Genomic DNA, 21,110 nt, shown 5'->3' on the forward strand with positions numbered 1-21,110 from the left:
TTCAGTCCGCCGCCAGTAGCTGAGTGGCCATCACAACAGAATGTCAGTCCTAAGGGCCTGGGCTCGATTCCTGGCTGGGTCGGAGATTTTCTCCGCTCAGGGACCGAGTGTTGTGTTGTTCTAATTGTCGTCATTTCATCCCCATCGACGCGCAGATCGCCGAAGTGGCGTGAACTAGAAAGACCTGCACCCGGCGAACGATCTACCGGACGGGCGGCCCTAACCACATGACATTTATTTATTTATCGCATTTTCACAGTGGCTTCCACTGCGCGCCAGATCAGACCATACTTTCCGAATAGCTCTTGTGAATTGTCGCCACAGCAGTCAGTTCTTACTGACGAAGCAGCTGAAGGTTTTAGCCATATTTGGCGCGGAAAGTAAACCGACAGTGTTTTATACAAAATACAAAGTGATTTATAAGTAATGTGAACAGCTGATTATGTGTTATTGCCAGAGTTCTGCGTTAGCACAGTGAGAGAAGTGGTGTAGTAGCAAGACAATGAACTTGAATTCCAGAGGAACGCATTCAAATCGCTGTTTGGCCATCCAGATTTATGTTTTCGTAATTTTTAGAAATCAGTTAAAGCAAACACCGATGTATTTCCTTTAAAGGACAAAGCCGCTTTCCTTCCCAAACCAAAGTGCTTTGTATAAAGAACTCGTCGTAGAGGAGATGTTATACTTCAGCCTTGCTACCTTTTTCGTAGGATGGAGTGGAGTACTTACACAGGAGGCTATTTTCAGAACGCTGGTGTAACCCATTCGTGAGTACTTTTCGAGTATTTCGGAACCCCGGCAGGTGGAATAAAGGAAAGCATTTAAGCAGTTCATTCGTTACTGGTTGGTTGGGTCTCCGCGAGATGTTACGAGAAAGCTCCGTAAACTTATGAAAATTTCTGGAGGCAAGAAGACAATTGTTTCACAAAATGCTATTAAATAAATTCGGATAAGTAACATTTGCGACAGACTGCTGAATGATTCAACTCCCTCAGACTTCCATCTCGCATAACGATCACGAAGACAAAAGAAAGGAGATTAGATTTCGTACATTTTTCACTCGCTCCGTTTCTGAGTGGAGCGGGAGAAGTACCGTACGCCAAGCATGAAATACCGAGTTAAGGAGTATGTGCACTACTGGTCATTAAAATTGCTACGCCACGAAGATGACGTGCTACAGACGCGAAATTTAACCGACAGGAGGAAGATGCTGTGACATGCAAATTATTAGCTTTTCAGAGCATTCACACAAGATTGGCGCCGGTGGCGACACCTACAACGTGTTGACATGTGGAAAGTTTCCAACCGATTTCTCATACACAAGCAGCAGTTGACCGGTGTTGCCTGGTGAAACGTTGTTGTGATGCCTCGTATAAGGAGAAATGCGTACCATCACGTTTAGGACTCTGATAAAGGTCGGATTGTAGCCTATCGCGATTGCGGTTTATCGTATCGCGACATTGCTGCTCGCGTCAGTCGAGATCCAATAACTGCTAGCAGAATATGGAATCGGTGGGTTCAGGAGGGTAATACGGAACGACGTGCTGGATCCCAACAGCCTCGTATCACTAACAGTCGAGATGACAGGCATCTTATCCCCTTGGCTGTAACGGATCGTGCAGCCACGTCTCGACCCCAGAGTCAACGAATTAGGACGTTTGCAAGACAGCAGCCATCTGCACGAACAGTTCGGCGAAGTTTGCAGCAGCACGGACTATCAGCTCGGAGACCATGGCTGCGGTTACCCTTGACGCTGCATCACCGACGGGAGCGCCTGCGATGATGTATTCAACGACGAATGGCAAAACGTCATTTTTGCGGATGAATCCAGGTTCTGTTTACAGCATCATGATGTTCGCATCCGTGTTTGGCGACATAGCGGTGAACGCACATTGGAAGCGTGCATTCGTCGCCGCTATGCTGGCGTATCATCCGCCGTGATGGCATGGGGTGCCATTGGTTACACGTCTCGGTCACCTCTTGTTCGCCCTGACGGTACTTTGAACAGTGGATGTTACATTTCAGATGTGTTACGACCCGTGGCTCTAGCCTTCATTCGATCCCTACGAAACGCTACATTTCAGCAGGACAATGCACGACCGCATGTTGCAGGTCCTGTACGGGTCTTTCTGGATACAGAAAATGTTCGACTGCTGCCCTGGCCAGCATATTCTCCAGATCTCTCACCAATTGAAAACGTCTGTTCAATGGTGGCCGAGCAACTGGCTCGTCACAATACGCCAGTTACTACTCTTGATGAACTGTGGTATCGTGTTGAAGCTGCATGGGCAGCTGTACCTGTACACGACATCCAAGCTCTGATTGACTCAATGCCCAGGAGTATCAAGGCCGTTATTACGGGCAGAGGTGGTTGTTCTGGGTACTGATTTCTCAGGCTCTATGCACCCAAATTGCGTGAAAATGTAATCACATGTCAGTTCTAGTATAATATATTTGTCCAATGAATTCCCGTTTATCATCTGCATTTCTTCTTCGTGTAGCAATTTTAATGGCCAGTAGTGTATTTTGATGGAGATGCGATGTAGATGTTTCGTTTAAAAAATTATATTAGAAACAGACCCTACTGAGAAAGGCACACTTGAGTGATATTGTTAACAAGACGCCATGAAATGCAGGGTAACATTTCTTTTTACGGCAAATTAGTTTGGAAAACAGCTGGCAGGGGCAACACAGACCGCAGTTGCTGAAAATGCCTACGAACGAGGAAGAGAAAGCCAACAGTGTGCTGCAATATGCCTGTTTCCAGTCGGTAGCGAATGTGCAAAGAGCTTTCTGCGGTATGATTCCAAAGACGCCACTCACCGGGCAGTATCTCGTGTCTCGAATTGAAAATGATAGCAAGGATCTGAATCTGCAACAAGACGACTCCTCTGTATATTTCCACAGTTTTGTAGGAGAGTACATGAATGAATGTGGCGGCGCCACGTCGCCGAATGGACCAGGCTGCGGCCGCTCATCTGGTGGTATTCGAGTGGTTACCATGGTCTCTTTACAGGGTGTTACAAAAAGGTACGGCCAAACTTTCAGGAAACATTCCTCACACACAAAGAAAGAAAATATGTTATGTGGACATGTGTCCGGAAACGCTTACTTTCCATGTTAGAGCTCATTTTATTACTTCTCTTCAAATCACGTTAATCATGGAATGGAAACACACAGCAACAGAACGTACCAGCGTCACTTCAAACACTTTGTTACAGGAAATGTTCAAAATGTCCTCCGTTAGCGAGGATACATGCATCCACCCTCCGTCGCATGGAATCCCCGATGCGCTGATGCAGCCCTGGAGAATGGCGTATTGTATCACAGCCGTCCACAATACGAGCACGAAGAGTCTCTGCATTTGGTACCGGGGTTGCGTAGACAAGGGCTTTCAAATGCCCCCATAAATGAAAGTCAAGAGGGTTGAGGTCAGGAGAGCGTGGAGGCCATGGACTTGGTCCGCCTAGATTAGATTAGAGTAGGTTAGTTTTCGTTCCATAGATCCGTGCTGAGGAGATCCTCGTGGATGTCGAATATGTCAATTTTTTTTAAGCTGAAATAACAATACTAATAGTATGAATATATACATCATTTGTTTCTATTAAAAAATTCGTCAATGGAGTAGAAGGAGTTGGCCACTAGTAAGTCTTTCAGGCTCCTTTTAAACTGATCTTTATTTGTAACTAAATTTTTTATGTTTACTGGCAAATTATTGAAGATGAGTGTTCCTGAGTAGTGGACCCCTTTTTGAACTAAAGTAAGTGCTTTTAAGTCCTTGTGCAGATCATTTTTGTTCCTGGTATTGTATGTATGAACTGAGCTGTTTGTTGGAAAAAGAGAAAAATTATTTAGGACAAATTTCATTAATGAGTAAATATACTGAGGGGCAGTAGTTAGTATACCCAGTTCTTTGAAGAGGTTTCTACAGGACGTCCGTGAATTTACTCCACAAATAATACGTATTACGCGCTTTTGGACTCTGAAAACTTTTGTTTGACTTGAAGAGTTACCCCAAAATATTATACTATATGACACTATGGAATGAAAGTAGGCAAAGTATGCAAGCTTTTTCATGTTTATGTCGCCTATTTCTGCTAACACTCGAATTGCAAATACAGTTTTGTTAAGGCGTTTCTGCAGTTCTGTGGTCACCGAATCTGTTGTTGAGAAGCGTACGAACACTTCGACTGAAATGTGCAGGAGCTCCATCGTGCATGAACCACATGTTGTGTCGTACTTGTAAAGGGACATGTTCTACCAGCACAGGTAGAGTATTCCGTATGAAATCATGATAACGTGCTCCATTGAGCGTATGTCGAAAAACATGGGGCCCAATCAAGACATCACCAACAATGCCTGCCCAAACGTTCACAGAAAATCTGTGTTGATGACGTGATTGCACAATTGCGTGCGGATTCTCGTCAGCCCACACATGTTGATTGTGAAAATTTACAATTTGATCACGTTGGAATGAACCCTCATCCGTAAAGAGAACATTTGCACTGAAATGAGGATAGACACATTGTTAGATGAACCATTCGCAGAAATGTACCCGTGGAGGCCAATCAGCTGCTGATAGTACCTGCACACGCTGTGCATGGTACTGAAACAACTGGTTTTCCCGTAGCACTCTCCATACAGTGACGAGGTCAACGTTACCTCGCACAGCAGCAACTTCTCTGACGCTGACATTAGGGTTATCGTCAACTGCACGAAGAATTGCCTCGTCAATTGCAGGTGTCCTCGTCGTTCTAGGTCTTCCCCTGTCGCGAGTCATAGGCTGGAATGTTCTGTGCTCCCTAAGACGTCGATCAATTACTTCGAACGTCTTCCTGTCGGGACACCTTCGTTCTGGAAATCTGTCTCGATACAAACGTACCGCTCCACGGCTATTGCCCCGTGCTAATCCATACATCAAATGGACATCTTCCAACTCCGCATTTATAAACATTGCACTGACAGCAAAACCACGTTCGTGATGAACACTAGCCTGTTGATGCTACGTACTGATGTGCTTGATGCTAGTACTGTAGAGCAATGAGTCGCATGTCAACACAAGCACCGAAGTCAACATTACCTTCCTTCAATTGGGCCAACCGGCGGTGAATCGAAGAAGTACAGTACATACTGACGAAACTAAAATGAGCACTAACACGGAAATTAAGCGTTTCCGGACGCATGTCCACATAGCATATTTTCTTTATTTGTGTGTGAGGAATGTTTCCTGAAAGTTTGGCCGTACCTTTTTGTAACACCCTGTATATCAAGGCAAGCGTTCATGTTCTTCCTGTGCCGTGGAAGCCACAAGACTTGCTGCGCGCCGTACCGTAGCAGCTGTTGTTACCGTAAGAGAATCGACTAGAGATGTGTGGCTTCCGTCAAAGGGTGGATTCAAAGATAATAAACGTCGTAAAAAAAAAATTTGAGACTTTGTCTTCCACATAATATATCATTTGTTACATTGCTCTGGGCCATTTACCAGTACCAATTTTCTGAAATATTTCAAGTACTTTATAATTACGATTTATAATAGTGCGACCTAGCTGCGAATAAAACAACCGAAGTCGAAGAACCATTTACAAATATCCAGCAACCCTGTGTTCAGTAACATCATTAGAATCCATCTCGCTTGAGAACTGTTTATCTGAATGGTCCACGAAAGTTTCGTTTTAAAAGCAAATATACCAGGGCTCTGTTAATTCCGTGTGGTCTGTGAACTGTTCTTAGCTATTCTGAAAGAAAGTTTACACAGCTATCGCCCTCCAGCCAGTCCTGGTAAGTAGTTCTCCTCGCTTGTTCTGGTCATATCTCGCACTTCCGAAATCCTTCTCCCTGCTCTGCGTAACACGGTCAGCCTGTTTATCATGCCGGCAGCGCTCCGTGTGGAGTAGTATAGCGTCGTTTTCCATATTCATGTCGCATTTCGTAAGGATATTCAGAGTTGCAAATCGTGTGGCTCTTTATGCGGTACACGGCGTTAATATCTTCGCAATTCTCTTAGCTAACGGACTGTTTTCACATCGGAGGACTCTCGATTTTAATGACGCAGATCGTGCTTCCTGACCGATCCAGATTCCTTTAAATTCTGGCTTCTGTTGGGTTTGTATTTACGGAAATGGGGACTGCACTTTAGGTTATAGCCAACAAGACTCTATCCCGATGTTACTGACCATCATGGAACTTGATACACCATCCGTGGAAACAGTCACCGCGAAAGATTTCAACTCTGCTGAATCTGTACGTTTGAACTCCGCTAGTAGCATTACGGATTATAACGGGGGTACGTAATGTTCCTAAGTAATTTTCTCCTTTCCTATTCGATTCGCAAATACGTGCGCGAACGTTTATCCTTGCCCACAAAGTAAATTCAATTTTTCAATCTCTACATTCCTCACTGCTATCAGTGCTATGTGGTACACACTATCTCACAAAAAAAAACAAAAAAAAAGAGGAGGAGGAAATGACATGAAACTTCATACTTAGAGAGGGAATGTGAAATGATCACAAAATCGAATCACAAGGAACCCATATTGGGCCTACCTACACAGAAGCGCCAAAGAAACTGGTATAGCCCGCATCTCGTGGTCGTGCGGTAGCGTTCTCGCTTCCCACGCCCGGGTTCCCGGGTTCGATTCCCGGCGGGGTCAGGGATTTTCTCTGCCTCGTGATGGCTGGGTGTTGTGTGATGTCCTTAGGTTAGTTAGGTTTAAGTAGTTCTAAGTTCTAGGGGACTGATGACCTTAGATGTTAAGTCCCATAGTGCTCAGAGCCATTTGAACCATTTGAAACTGGTATAGGCAAGCGTGTTCAAATACAAAGATATGTAAATCGGCAGAATATCGTGCTGCGGTCGGCAACCCCATGAAGATTTAAGTGCGTTTTCAACCTGGGGTTATGGTCGGCGCACTAACGATGGGGCACAGCATCTCCGGGGTATCGATGAAGCGGGGATTTTCCAGTGCCACCATTTCACGAGTGTAGCGTCAACATCAGGAATCCGGTAAAACATAAAATCTCCGACATCGCTGCGGCCGGAAAAAGATCCTGCAAGGACGGGACCAACGACGACTAAGGAGAATCGTTCAACGTGACAGGAGTGCAACCATTCGCTGCGTCAGAACAATTGGTTCAAATGGCTCTGAGGTCATCACTCCCCTAGAACGTAGAACTACCTAAACCTAACTAACCTAAGGACATCACTCACATCCATGCCCGAAGCTGGATTCGACCCTGCGACCGTAGCTGTCGCGCGGTTCCAGATTGTAGTGCCTAGAACCGCTCGGCCACCGCGGCCGGCCACAATTGAAGCTCTACTCATCTACATACCTGCTGATGGTGTATATCTGTACGAAGTTTCATTGGCATTTGACAATGTATGGTTGATGAGTGCTTCACTTTTTCGTCAGGCATGCATATTACACATACACTGCAGAAAACAATTAAAGGGTCCCATTGTCACGCGTACGGTCTAAGTTTGGCTCCAAGACAGAAAGTGTCTCGCGCAGTTGTTAGATCGGTTGCTGCTGCTACAGTGGCGGGTTATTAACGCTTAAGTTAGTTTCAACATGGTGCTACAGTCGGCGGTCAAGCGATGGGACACAGCATCCCCGAGGTAGCGATGTAGTGGAGGTTTTCCCATACGACCATTTCACGAGTGTTCCGGGAATGTCTGGAATCCGGTAAATCATCAAATCACCGACATCGCTGAGGCCGGAAAATCATCCTGCAAGAACGAGACCAACGACGACGGAAGAGAATGGTTCAACGTGACAGAAGTGCGACACTTTCACAAATTGCTGCAGATTTCAGTCGCGGGTCATCAACAAGTGTCAGCGTGCGAACCATTGAACGAAACATCGTCGATATGGGCTTTCGGAGCCGAAGGCCGACCCGTATACCCTTGATGACACAAAGCTTTACGCTTCGCCTGGGCCCGTCAACACAAAAAAATAGTTCATATGGCTCTGAGCACTATGGGACTTAACTTCTGAGGTCATCAGTTCCCTAGAACTTAGAACTACTTAAACCTAACTAACCTAAGGACTCCACACACATCCATGCCCGAGGCAGGATTCGAACCTGCGACCGTAGAGGTCGCTCGGTTCCAGACTGTAGCGCCTAGAACCGCTCGGCCATTCCGACCAACCGTCAACGCAAAGATTGGGCTGTTGATGACTGGAAACATGTTTCCTTGTCGAACGAGTCTCGTTTCAAATTGTATCGGCCAGATGGACGTGTACGGGTATGGAGACAACCTCATGAATCCATAAACTCTTCATGTCAGCAGGGGACTGTTCAAGCTCATGGAGGCTCTGTAATGGCGTGGGGCTTGTGCAGTTGGAGTGATATGGGACCGCTGATACTTCTAGATGCGAATATGACAGGTGACACGTACGTAAGCATCCTGTCTGATCACCTGCATCCATTCATGTCATTGTGCATTCCGACGGACTTGTGCAATTCCAGCAGGACAATGCGACAACCCACACGTCCCGAATTGCTACAGAGTGGCTCCAAGAACACTCTTCTCTCTTTCTACATTTCCGCTCCGCACTAAACCTGCCAGACATTAACATATTGAGGATATCCTTGCAACGTTGTGTTCAGAAGAGATCTCTACCCCCTCGAACTCTTACAGATTTATGGACAGCCCTGCGGGATTCATGGTATCAGTTCCCTCCAGCACTACTTCTGACGTTAGTCAAGTCTATGCCATGTCCTGTTGCAGCACTTCCGCGTGATCGCGGGGGCGCTACACTATATTAGCCAGTTCTACCAGTTTCTTTGGCTTTTGAATGTAGCAAGACTCAGGTGGGGTGTCGACAGGGTTGCTTATGGCGGCAGCGTTTGGTCATCTGGGAATGCATGTCTCTGTATAGTTACATTTTCAAATGCCCATCAAAGGTGCGTGAGTAGCTCCAAGAGTGATCCCAGAGTGTGAGGTCTCAGAGGGACCCTTTGTTATGAATTCATGTGCTTGTCAACATCGCATTACCCCGGAATAATGCCACTGTAGGGCGCGATGTAGGAGGGCTGGAAAACGATAAACACCCTTTGTTACTCCGGAGCACGATGTCAGCAGTGTCTAGCGTTGTCAAGAACGTCATTCTGTTGCACAGCGCAATGCAGACTGTCATTTTCAGCTGCGAAATGTGTGTAAATGAACGCTTCAAGGGAAGGGGTGGTTCCACTGACGCCCTCTCTGCCACTTACTCAGGCGTTTTCATGTTGACTCTGAGCGGCGGTGTGTCTGAAATGTTTTCCTCGGCCACCCACGAGAAAACCGCATCTTTTCAACACTGGGCGTCGCGGTTCCAACCTCCGTCCACAGGCATTAAGGGGTGGTTTACTATCTTTGGCCCGAAAAAAGCATGTTCTTTGAGAATTTTTTCTCGGGATGTGTTAGAGATATCAATGTCAAATTTGGTCAAAATGTTTATTGATATTTCCTGTACAAACTGGAATTTTTTAGACCGGAAATGTCGAAGAGCAAAGACGGAAGGGCCGTCGGAACGAAACAAAATTTCGACGTAGACCTCCACACGCGGTGTGTCACAGGTCAGCCGACTCGTCTGAAATCAAAATTGAGTTGACGTTAGCGAAGTATATAAGATTATGTAGGAGTTTTACCTCGCTTAAGTTACTTGGACCATAAGAAACAAAATGGCGGCCATTTGAAAGAAATAGGGTTTTTCATCGATTTTTCGACTTCGTCGGTCATGTAAGAATATTTGTAATTGATGGATCGGAATAAAAGTGGTACAACTCCTAGAAAATTTAGTTATCTTCGTCGGAAACAAAAAATCATGCCAATCGGTTCAGTAGATTTGAAGTTACCATACCGCGCAATAAAAAAAAATTCATTTCGAGAAAAACGCGTTTGAAGTTTTGACTACACCTAAATGCAATATTATGCAACTTACTTTCAACCTGCTATTCCGGGTTCATAAAGTAGTCCTTCCTCTTCCTCATAGAGAGCGTTCTGCTCGATCTGGGTCATCCTGCGCTGCTCCAGAGCCGCTAGTACGGCCGGTGACAAGCGGTTTTCTGCCGCTTGCATCCGGTGGGTGTCCGAACGCTTGGCGAACTGCGTCGAATAGAGTCCCAGGGTGACGTCCATCGTTGTCATGGTCTTCAGAATTGCTGAATACCCTTCGCTGAAATTGCTCACTGTCAGGAAAGTCTCTATGTCCACGGTCTTCGCACCAGAATGCAAATGCTTGGGGGCTAACTTCCAAACACATGCGTTCAAACTTTCATTTGAATGTTGTGTGTTTTCTCCCAAGCACCGGTACAATAACTCGTCCTCCAAAAGAAAAAAACTGGTGCGTGAAAAGGTCGATTTCACGCAGGTGCCGGCCGCGGTGGCGGAGTGGTTCTAGGCGCTGCAGTCGGGATCCGCGCGACTGCTACGGTCGCAGGTTCGAATCCTGCCTCGGGCATGGATGTGTCTGAAATCCTTAGGTTAGTTAGGTTTAAGTAGTTCTAAGTTCTAGGGGACGGATGACCTCAGATGTTAAGTCCCATAGTCCTCCGAGCCATTTTTTCACGCAGGTGCATTTTTTTGTTCAACTGCGAATAAGAAACATTTCCGTTCTGTTTTCGGAAAAACCGTTTCGGGGGTGGATTCTAAACACTTTTATGGATCCAGAAATGCAATTTTAAGAAAATCGATTTTTTGAACCAAAAGGTAGTAAACCTCCTCATAAGGGAAAAGGGTGAGACATGGGAAGGAGGCAGGGGATGTGGTGCCAGTGTGACAACATTAACCCACGTTACGTATGTGTCATGAACTTGTAGAGCTCTGGCTGTTCTCCTCTTGCTGCTTGCGGGGTCGCCGAGCCAGAGGGTGTCGTCGCCACGCTTTTCGACCATTACAGAGGAAGTCTGTAGCGCCTTCGACGGAAATTTCGAATTTTTGCGTTTCAGTGGGAGAAATGACGCTGTTACCCAAAAATGTGAACCTTTAATTTTGTGGTGCAGAGTATTTCACATATATTGTACACATATTTCTCCCGCATCTGTAGAAAATTTCGGCCTGCAGTTTCACCTCAGCTTCCCGTGATGTGCTGGCTCGTTTTCTCACTCCTGGTAAGCGACATTCGCGCTGATCTCTACATTAGCCAAGCTGCATTATGGTGAGACATATACCCACATAGCCAGTACTCGGTGGTGTCGATGTTAATCTGTTACATAGTTGCCCTTGTTTTCCGTTCTGCTTAATTTGACCGATAGACTTTCGTTTATTTTGGGGCATATTGACATCAGTTAGTGATCGTCGCTTGAAGAAAGATGGCTGTCGCTGTCAGCTATATCTGACGTATTCAGTCGTGTAGCATGATCCTTTGTCCCGAAATACTGTGTTTATTAGCTTGGTTTAGTGCCCATTCTCGTGACCTGGCTGAGACACTGAACAATACACATAAGAGAGATGCACCTCACGTTTTTAAATTATTCCAGGTCAGATAAAATAGGAAAGAAACAACAACGGGTCGTTTTAGAAAATTTTTAGACATCACCGCTTCTTATCCGCACACCTGTCTCTAGGGTTGTAGGCGTATCTCACTTCCGCAGTATTTTTGTACAATTAATGAGTTGTGTGTACACAAGATTTGGTTCAAATTGCTGCAGACATTCCTGAGCTATGTTTCTATGTCGCCCCCCATTTCACCCCACCCTCTAGGTCTACGGGACGTAGTGGGTTTCCCCCACAGCGCTTCTTTGCTGATAGTAATTGGATATGTACACCGTGTTTGTTGAAATCGATCTTGTGGTTAAGAAGTACACGCATGCTATGATTTTTGTACAGTGAAGGGCCAAAGAAACTGGTATACCTGCCTAATATCGTGTAGAGCCCCTTCGAGCACGCAGAACTGCCGCAACAGTACGTGGCATAGACTCGACTAATGTCTGAAGTAGTGCTGGAGACATTTGACACCATGAATCCTGCAGCCCTGTCCGTAAATCCATAAGAGTACGGGGGGTGGAGACCTGTTCTGAACAACACGTTGCAAGGCATCCCAGATATGCTCAATAATGTCCGGAGAGTTTGGTGGCCAGCGGAAGTGTTTAAACTGAGAAGAGTGTTCCTAGATCCACTCTGTAGCAATTCTGGACGTTTGGGGTGTCGCGATATCCTGTTGGAATTGCCCAAGTCCGTCGGAATGCACAATGGACATGAGTGGACGCAGGTGATCAGACAGGATGCTTACGTACTTATCACCTGTCTGGGTCGTATCTAGACGTATCAGAGGTCCCAAATCGCTTCAACCGCACACGCCCCACACCATTACAGCGCCTCCACCAGCTTCAACAGTGCCTTGCTGGCATGTAGGATCCATCCGCTCGATACAATTTGAAACGAGACTCGTCCGACCATGCAACATGTTTTCCAGTTACCAACAGTCCAATGTCGGTGTTGAGGGGCCCAGGCGAGGAGTAAAGCTTTGTGTCGTGCAGTCATCAAGGACACACCAGTGGGTTTGGGGCTCCTCAGGCCCATATCCATGATATTTTGTTGAATGATTCGCATGCTGACACTTGTTGATGGCCCAGCATTGAAATGTGCAGCAATTTCCAGTAAGGTTGCACAGCTGTCATTTTGAACCATTCTCTTCAGTCGTCGTTGGTCCTGTTCTTGCAGGATCTTTTTCGGTCAGGAGTGACGTCGGAGATTTGATGTTTCATCGGATTCGTGATATTCACTGTACTCTCGCGAAATGGACGTACAGGCAAATCAGACCGCAGCGCCGTATTCTGCCTGTTTACATATCTGCGTATTTCAGTACGCATGCCTATACCAGATTCTTTGGCGCTTCAGTGTAAGTATATTCACACATACATCATTCAACTGACAATTAGCTAATTTCACCTCTTTGAGCATTACTAAGCAACATTACACAAAAAAGTTATCAGCCGCATATCACGATCCACAGAGCACTGTAACAGGGTCATGAATTAGCTTTAAATGGTATAACATCGTTCAAAATAAATACACAGCTCACGAAGAACGTGAAAAAGCTCAGTCCATCGGTTTAGTTTGGACAAGTTGGGGCATGGATACCTGCTAAACGTCGCCAATAGCTGGATACGTTTTTATTTTGCTCCTCGTTTAAACAGGGCAGGTTTAAGACCTTAGTGACACAAGCTGCCGCTTGGGGGAGCCAACCCGAGAGAGGCGCCGCAAACTGCAAGATTTCTGTATGGGTAGTATCACAATTAGTGCCGATAACTGACACATGTGAAAGTGTTCGAAGGAAAAGTCTGGGCTCCAAACGGTAATTCGCCTGTTTGGAAAAATGTTCGCCAACTGGCCCTGCGTGTAAACTTCTGTATCGGTAGTTAGAAACTGTAATTTTCATCTAGGCTACACTGCATTGACAGCTTCTCGCTCTGTTCGCATATTTTTCTCTTTCTCACACGTCGCCCTTTCTTGAGAGCAGAGACCTTTTTTTGCTCTCGGACGAATAAGCTTGTGATTTTGCCACATCCATCACCCCTCCTGTAGTTTGCGACCAAATATACGCCGCACCATAAGGAGGCATGCGTGCTGAGCTCCATTACTCTGTCCGTCGTTCCTCTGCCACCTGCTGCCCTTTAATTTTCAACACGTCTTACTTTTTTTTGCTGCATGAAGTCACCAATATAGTACAGTCAGGTACAGCGCGAAACACGGAGGACGCCGATGCAAGCGAAGGTCACGGAAGTTGGTATACGTGCGGAAGGACGACGCAAGAGCCGTTCAGTCTCCAAGGCAGAGTTCTCGCAGTGAGGGAAAGCTGACGTACGCGGTCCTCGTTTCAGATCGTCAAGTCGCGCCTCGCCTCGCTTTCCTGGGGAGATCAGCGCGAAGAGCCTACCGTAATACGCAACGATGACGTCAGCATAGTGTCGCAATTCGCCTTATGAAAATGTGAGTATGCTTTGGATACTGATCTGGTTACCCACTGGAGATGACCAGCTACCTAATACTCTTTTGTGTCGGGATAATGTAACATCAAAATGTGGTAACATTGGGAGTGTTAATTCGTGGGGAGGATTTCCTTAGATTTGGGATCGAAACAACTTCCTCATAGCCCTCAGATACCAGTATCGCTGTGACGTTAGCTCTGTGTAGTGACTAAGACACAGTCACATGAAGCCAGTAAAATTTTGTTAATACTTGCAGCCATTTCTCCTCGTTGAACGGTTCATTGCTGCTTACCATATACGTAAGAGTGACTATTACTCGTCTTTTGCAAGATTGTTTTATTTTTGTGTCTTAACCAAGCATATTTGACCTATTTTTGTGAGAGAAACTGATTGCTGTGATTATAATCCGCTTAAGTATAAATATTTTGCTTCTCAGTCATTTATATTTACATTCCCAATCAATCATAGCAAACTTTTTATTAACTCATTATTTACAATTAATACATTGATGACTACCAAAGCTTTGTGTGCTTTTGTCGATCGATGCTCATCTTTTCATAACTACTCCTGAAATTCACTCACAAAATTCACAAGGACGTATATTAATAGTTGGCAAATAATTATTATAATAGGTTTTCTCCTTTGTAGACCGTTGATGATATCTGAAACGTTTAGGTGGAACATGCTGCTCGAGAAAAGCACTTGCAAAGTAATGATAATAGTTATTCTCACCTAGTAGGTAAACACTAATGAGCTACCCACTAAGGAAAAATGGTTGCTAACAACAACAATATATTTACCGCATGTTAAGGATTTTCGCCGCAGAAAACATTCATCCACTGCATATAGCACCAAAACTGTGGAGTTAGCTTAGCCCAATGCTACTGTCAACAGCATCACGTGATCTTCCTGTGCCGACGTTGTTTACACATTGTGCTATGATCGAATGTTTAATATTACACGGATGCACCCTGTTTTCGTACATTTATTTATTACTAACGTCAATGCTACTGAAGTGTTTCTGCTAGGACGTAAACTGATATTAATCAGAGGAGGAAAAGTTACTTTTCATAATTAGGTAACACTAAGCTCTGTCTAAAGGTGTCATGCGAGGACTTTATGTGTTGATAACTGTAGACACACATTGAAATCGAGGCATAAGGCTGTAGGACGAATTTACGTGGCTGCATGGCCATATATTTATGACACAAGTGTTGGATCAATGCGGAAGTGTGCTCCCAGCCAATCCGTTGAACGTGTATGCATTTCGAGCAATTTTCATATATGGAGTGTCTGAGGCATTTTCTCCGTATTACTCAGATTTCGAACAGCTGTGTTTATTTTAAAGTAATCACAGTAGCATACTGTAATATTAATACCTATGACATGGTGAATGATTAGGTGTGATTAACGTTTTAGTTCCATTAGATGAACGGAGATTTATTAAATGGTACCCGCAAGTAAAGTGGAAGAATTTCATACATAGAAATATCTCAAAATGTATTAAATCGCTATTTGCTACATATCAAAGTTACAAATTCGTTGTTTTTCAGGACACATTTTGGCGTACATTTGCTAACACTAACATTTCATGATGATGCCATAGAACAATTTATCAAAACAGCGATTCTGCAATACAAACAAATTTAGTGTAAAATCTAAAATCAGCAATGGCTACACCATGTTTTCCTATAAAAAAAATAAAGACATTCGGCCTGTGACTCGACGCAAACAATTGGTAAGCTCTTGTGTTCAGCTGTTTAAAATGTAATGCCAACTCCGTTCTACATACAGAACGCAAACCGTTGAGATGAAGATCAGACGAGTGTAAAAAAAAAACACGGTACTACTGAACGGGATGCAGATCTTTAGATCTGCCTTGACAGATATTTAGTCTCACACACAGCAATACGAGGTGGAATCCCAAAAGTTTCCTAAATTTGAATTTTGCGCGCAAATGGTTACGAGTTCACTGAACTACCGCTAGATACCTCTCCGCACATCTGTCTTGGTTCAGTGTATCAGCACTTGTTCTTCTTCCGCAAGCCTAAAATCAAATCGAAAAGATGAAGCTTTGGCGCAGTGGAGGGGATTCAAGCGGAAATGCAGAAATTATTAAACACACTAAAAAAATGGCAGAGACATTGAAAATGATGTATTCGCTGGCAGATTAAAGCTGTGCGACTGACCAGGACTCGAATCTGGGACCTTGCCTTTAGGGAACAAGTGCTCTACCGACTGAGCTATGTCTACATCTACATCTACATCTACATACATACTCCGCAATCCACCATACGGTGCGTGGCGGAGGGTACCTCGTACAACTACTAGCATCTTCTCTCCCTGCTCCACTCCCAAACAGAACGGGGGAAAAATGACTGCCTATATGCCTCAGTACGAGTCCTAATCTCTCTTATCTTATCTTTGTGGTCTTTCCGCGAAATATAAGGTGACGGCAGTAAAATTGTACTGCAGTCAGCCTCAAATGCTGGTTCTCTAAATTTCCTCAGTAGCGATTCACGAAAAGAACGCCTCCTTTCCTCTAGAGACTCCCACCCGAGTTCCTGAAGCATTTCCGTAACAATCGCGTGATGATCAAACCTACCAGTAACAAATCTAGTAGCCCGCCTCTGAATTGCTTCTATGTCCTCCCTCAATCCGACCTGATAGGGATCCGAAACGCTCGAGCAGTACTCAAGAATAGGTCGTATTAGTGTTTTATAAGCGGTCTCCTTTACAGATGAACCACATCTTCCCAAAATTCTACCAATGAACTGAACACGACTATCCGCCTTCCCCACAACTGCCATTACATGCTTGTCCCAATTCATATCACTCTGCAGTATTACGCCAAAATATTTAATCGACGTGACTGTATCAAACGCTACACTACTAATGGAGTATACAAACATTACTGGATTCTTTTTCCTATTCACCTGCACTAATTTACATTTATCTATATTTAGAGTTAGCTACCATTCTTTACACCAATCACAAGCCCTGTCCAAGTCATCTTGTATCCTCCTACAGTCACTCAACGACGACACCTTCTCGTACACCACAGCATCATCAGCAAACAGCCGCATATTGCTATCCACCCTATCCAAAAGATCATTTATGTAGATACAAAACAACAGCGGACCTACCACACTTCCCTGGGGCACTCCAGATGATACCCTCACCTCCGATGAACACTCACCATCGAGGGCAACGTACTGGGTTCTATTACTTTTGTTTTTCTTCTTTTTAAAAATGCTCCGTATTACACAAGCTAACCATCACGTTCTTCGGCATCACTCAGAAATAAAATGAACATTCTTCTCCAGAAATACTTTTTTTTCTCTTTATTAAATGATATAACTGATGTAAGCCTCATCACAACTAAATATTTGAGAAGCTTAACTGTTCTTCAGCGTAAATGGCCTTCTTTGGCGCTAAGGGGAAATAATGGTGTCGTCCAATATGGTGCAGAAAGAAATGTAGAGATACAAGTAAAATTCGTTAGTGTTGATGGAGATAGAGGAATGAGTAACATACGCAAAGCACATTAATAGAACACTCAGTCTGGTTTACAAGCAGCCGAAGTAAACAACTAAGGACTTATCACAAGTTGTTTTCCTTTAATCTGTCCTTCTGTGTGTATGAAAGACAGCGTAACAGTAGATGGACAGCAGTACAAGGAAAATGAGGATGTATCTGTAGTGGAAATATCCTTAGCACTTAATCTAACGGCACCAGTTGGCTGATCAGCGCGTTTCACCGTATTTCTCATGTTTCTGCATTAAGACTGCATTACAGTTTGTGACGATGACGATGACCTGTTCTGCAGGGTGAGGGCCAGACAGCCCTTCACATCGCCGCCGGGGAGGGCGATGAGTCTCTGGTCAAGTACTTCTACACGGTGCGGGCCAACCCCTCCATCATCGACAACCAAGGTACGTAGGACACGCAAACACTGCCAAAGGCACTGGGTAATTTTATTGTAATCTTATAAGCGTAATTCAACATACAAAGTGTGTCCCCTATATCAGTTGCTCCCCCTATCTTCCTATTCGAGTTTAAACATGACCTTGAGGTTATTTCACTTTAGCTCTCTTTACGTCTAGAGTTCAAACACGATCCTGTGTGTGGTGTCACCGCCAGACACCACACTTGCTAGGTGGTAGCTTAAATCAGCCGCGGTCCATTTAGTACATGTCGGACCCGCGTGTCGCCACTGTGTGATCGCAGACCGAGCGCCACCACAAGGCAGGTCTCGAGATACGGACTAGCACTCGCCCCAGTTGTACGACGACTTTGCTAGCGACTACACTGACGAAGCCTTTCTCTCATTTGCCGAGAGACAGTTAGAATAGCCTTCAGCTAAGTCCATGGCTACGACCTAGCAAGGCGCCATTAGCTTTACATAGTTTGATAGTTATCGTGTGAAATGTCTCATCAAGAATGCTGTATTCACATCAAAGAATAAAAGATAAGTTTTCGAGGAGCTGCATACTTTTCTTATGAGAATTCACTACTTATCCTGTTCCAGAATTCACGCCCGTCTGCGTTAGATTTCGGCCTCCTCTATTTACAAGGTGTTGGCACATTTACCAACACATCACTGTGCATGCTTCCCCTTAGTGTCATCTGAGTTTCCGAAGCCACAGTCATACATCAGCCCGCTGTGCTGTCGAAGATAATGATTGTTTGGACATGCGAGCAGAAAGTAATTCCTTCCTCTCCTGATACTCGCTTTTCGGCTGAGAACACTGCAGACACGGCCAAGATGTGATCTTATCTTGGAAGTAGGTTTACGCATTATTTAGCAATAAAGTGAGAGGGATAAAGTCTACTAGCATTTTAGGGAGCCTCGGAACCACAGTTCCAATAGGTAAATGACGCACCCTTCTATCGTGTGGTAAACACGAACCGCGCCTGTTCAAATGTAAACCAGCGTCAGAACTTTCACGAAGTGCAGCAAATATAAAGCCGGTCATTAACTTCATGTACGTTCCTCTAGTGTAGAACACTATGTGTAATCTTCTTGCCCGCATAACATGGTGCTTGGTGAAGAGAAGCATTTCGGAAAGCTCCTAAAAAACTTCAGGTGATGAAAGTTCGCTTGCGTACTACCAGTCTAACATAACCTCAACTGAATCTAAGATAAAAAGTAATAAAAAACTATATTAGCCAGTCTGTGATGTCAGCGTACGGCATGAAGCATTAACTTCTCCCCCCCCCCCTCCCTTCCCCACCCAACTTAAAATGGTCTTCGCTAAGTTGACGCATTACTTTTTTCGTAGCTATACTTGCATATTACTAAAAAAAAAAAGCAGTTTGAATGATGCAGTAAAGATATCTCCTGCCTCGGAGAGCATGAGTGACAGGTGCTACATTTGAATGTATGAGCGGCTTGTGAGTGTGGAAGCTTGCATCTCCACTCTTTGAGACGCCGAAACCGTATGAAACAAATCTGTAGTGATGAGCCCATTGCACATGTATTGACTGGTGCTCTTTTGCCTCATTTTTCATATGCAAGAAATATTTGAATTATTTGTTATAATTATTCTGTCTTCCTCTACAATTTCTCTCCGTGTGTGTGTGTGTGTGTGTGTGTGTGTGTGTGTGTGTGTGTGTGTGTGTGTGTGAGAGAGAGAGAGACTGACTGACTGACAGTATTCGAGGGTCCACACTTGTGTTTAAAGCATCAAGTGTACATTAACCTCTAAGTTACACCAGTAGTGCTAATAAGTGAGACATATGTGTTTGTAACGTAGAATAAATCTTTAAGTGGTTTCTCAAATAAGACAGACTTGTTTTGGTCTCTTTAAACTATTGTTTACTTTGGTACAAATATCCAACTATAGTCGTCACAAGTGCACCTTAACCTGTAAATTAGACCAGTACTGTTAATAAGTGAGTCACAAGTATTTTGTACTGCTATACAACAATAATGCAAACACTTTAGACGCTGAAATAGCGCTGTGATAATTAATTTGAGAATCCATTGTAGCTTGTAGCAAGTGGGATTCAAAAACTCATCAGCAGTCGTATTTGGACGGCAAGTGGTCTACAGAGAACAAGATGGCCGACTCTGGGGCAAGAGCAGCCATACTGAGTGGCGAGAGGTGCCCTAGCTTTCAGGAGAAGGAAGAAATATAGAGCAGCCAGGTGTTTTTCTTTCAACAAAATGATTTACATCTCGGTATTAACGCAGGTTTCTAGCAGGCTCCGAAATGGATCATTTCTGTGGGTATTCATGAGTGGCCATTCGCTTTCAAAAATATTAAAAATACAGGGTGATCAAAAAGTCAGTATAAATTTGAAAACTTAATAAACCACGGAATAATGTAGATAGAGAGATAAAAGTTGACACACATGCTTGGAATGGCACGGGGTTTTATTAGAACAAAAAAAAAAAAACAAAGTTCACAAAATGTCTGACAGATGGCGCTGGACAGCAAAACTGCTACTGTGACGGGTGATAGGTACGTCGATATGTTACAGAATCGCATCGTCCCCAGCCTGGCTGATAAACACCTGCTGGAACGTACGATGTTTACGCAGGATGGCGCTCCACCCCTTATTGCTAGACGCGTGAAAGATCTCTTGTGCGCGTCGTTTGGTGATGATCGTGTGCTCAGCCGCCACTTTCGTCATGCTTGGCCTTCCAGGTCCCCAGACCTCAGTCCGTACGATTATTGGCTTTGGGGTTATCTGAAGCCGCAAGCGTATCGTGATCGAGCGGCATCTCTAGGGATGCTGAAAGACAACATCCGACGCCAGTGCCTTACCACAACTCCGGACATGCTTTACAGTGCTGTTCACAACATAATTCCTCGACTACAGCTATTGTTGAGGAATGATGGTGGACATATTGAACAATTACCGTAAAGAACATCATCTTTGTTTTGTCTTACTTTGTTACGCTAATTATTGCTATTCTGATCAGATGAAGCGCCATCTGTCGGACATTTTTTGAACGTTTGTATTTTTTTGGTTCTAATAAAACCCCATGTCATTCCAAACACGTGTGTCAATTTGTACCTCTCTATCTACACTATTCCGTGGTTTATTCAGTTTTCAAATTTATACTGACTTTTTGATCACCCGGTATTCCATACCCCAGATTTTGTCAAACTCACCCTTACAAACTCTCGGGCGCGCGCGTGCGTGCGTGCGTGCGTGCGTGCGTGCGTGTGTGTGTGTGTGTG

At 44.5% G+C, this 21,110-nt stretch overlaps 1 protein-coding gene across 1 annotated transcript in view; it reads left to right on the forward strand.

Annotated features, from left to right (window-relative positions):
• Positions 1–21,110, forward strand: part of LOC124620279 (serine/threonine-protein phosphatase 6 regulatory ankyrin repeat subunit A) — a 437,897-nt gene that overhangs the window by 72,560 nt on the left and 344,227 nt on the right. Inside the window, exon 2 of the mRNA XM_047146947.1 lies at positions 17,744–17,849. Coding sequence (XP_047002903.1) covers positions 17,744–17,849 — 106 coding nt within the window. The remainder of the gene's footprint in view (positions 1–17,743; positions 17,850–21,110) is intronic.

This window comes from Schistocerca americana, chromosome 6, assembly GCF_021461395.2.
Source record: "Schistocerca americana isolate TAMUIC-IGC-003095 chromosome 6, iqSchAmer2.1, whole genome shotgun sequence".
NCBI classification, from domain to species: Eukaryota; Metazoa; Arthropoda; class Insecta; order Orthoptera; family Acrididae; genus Schistocerca; species Schistocerca americana.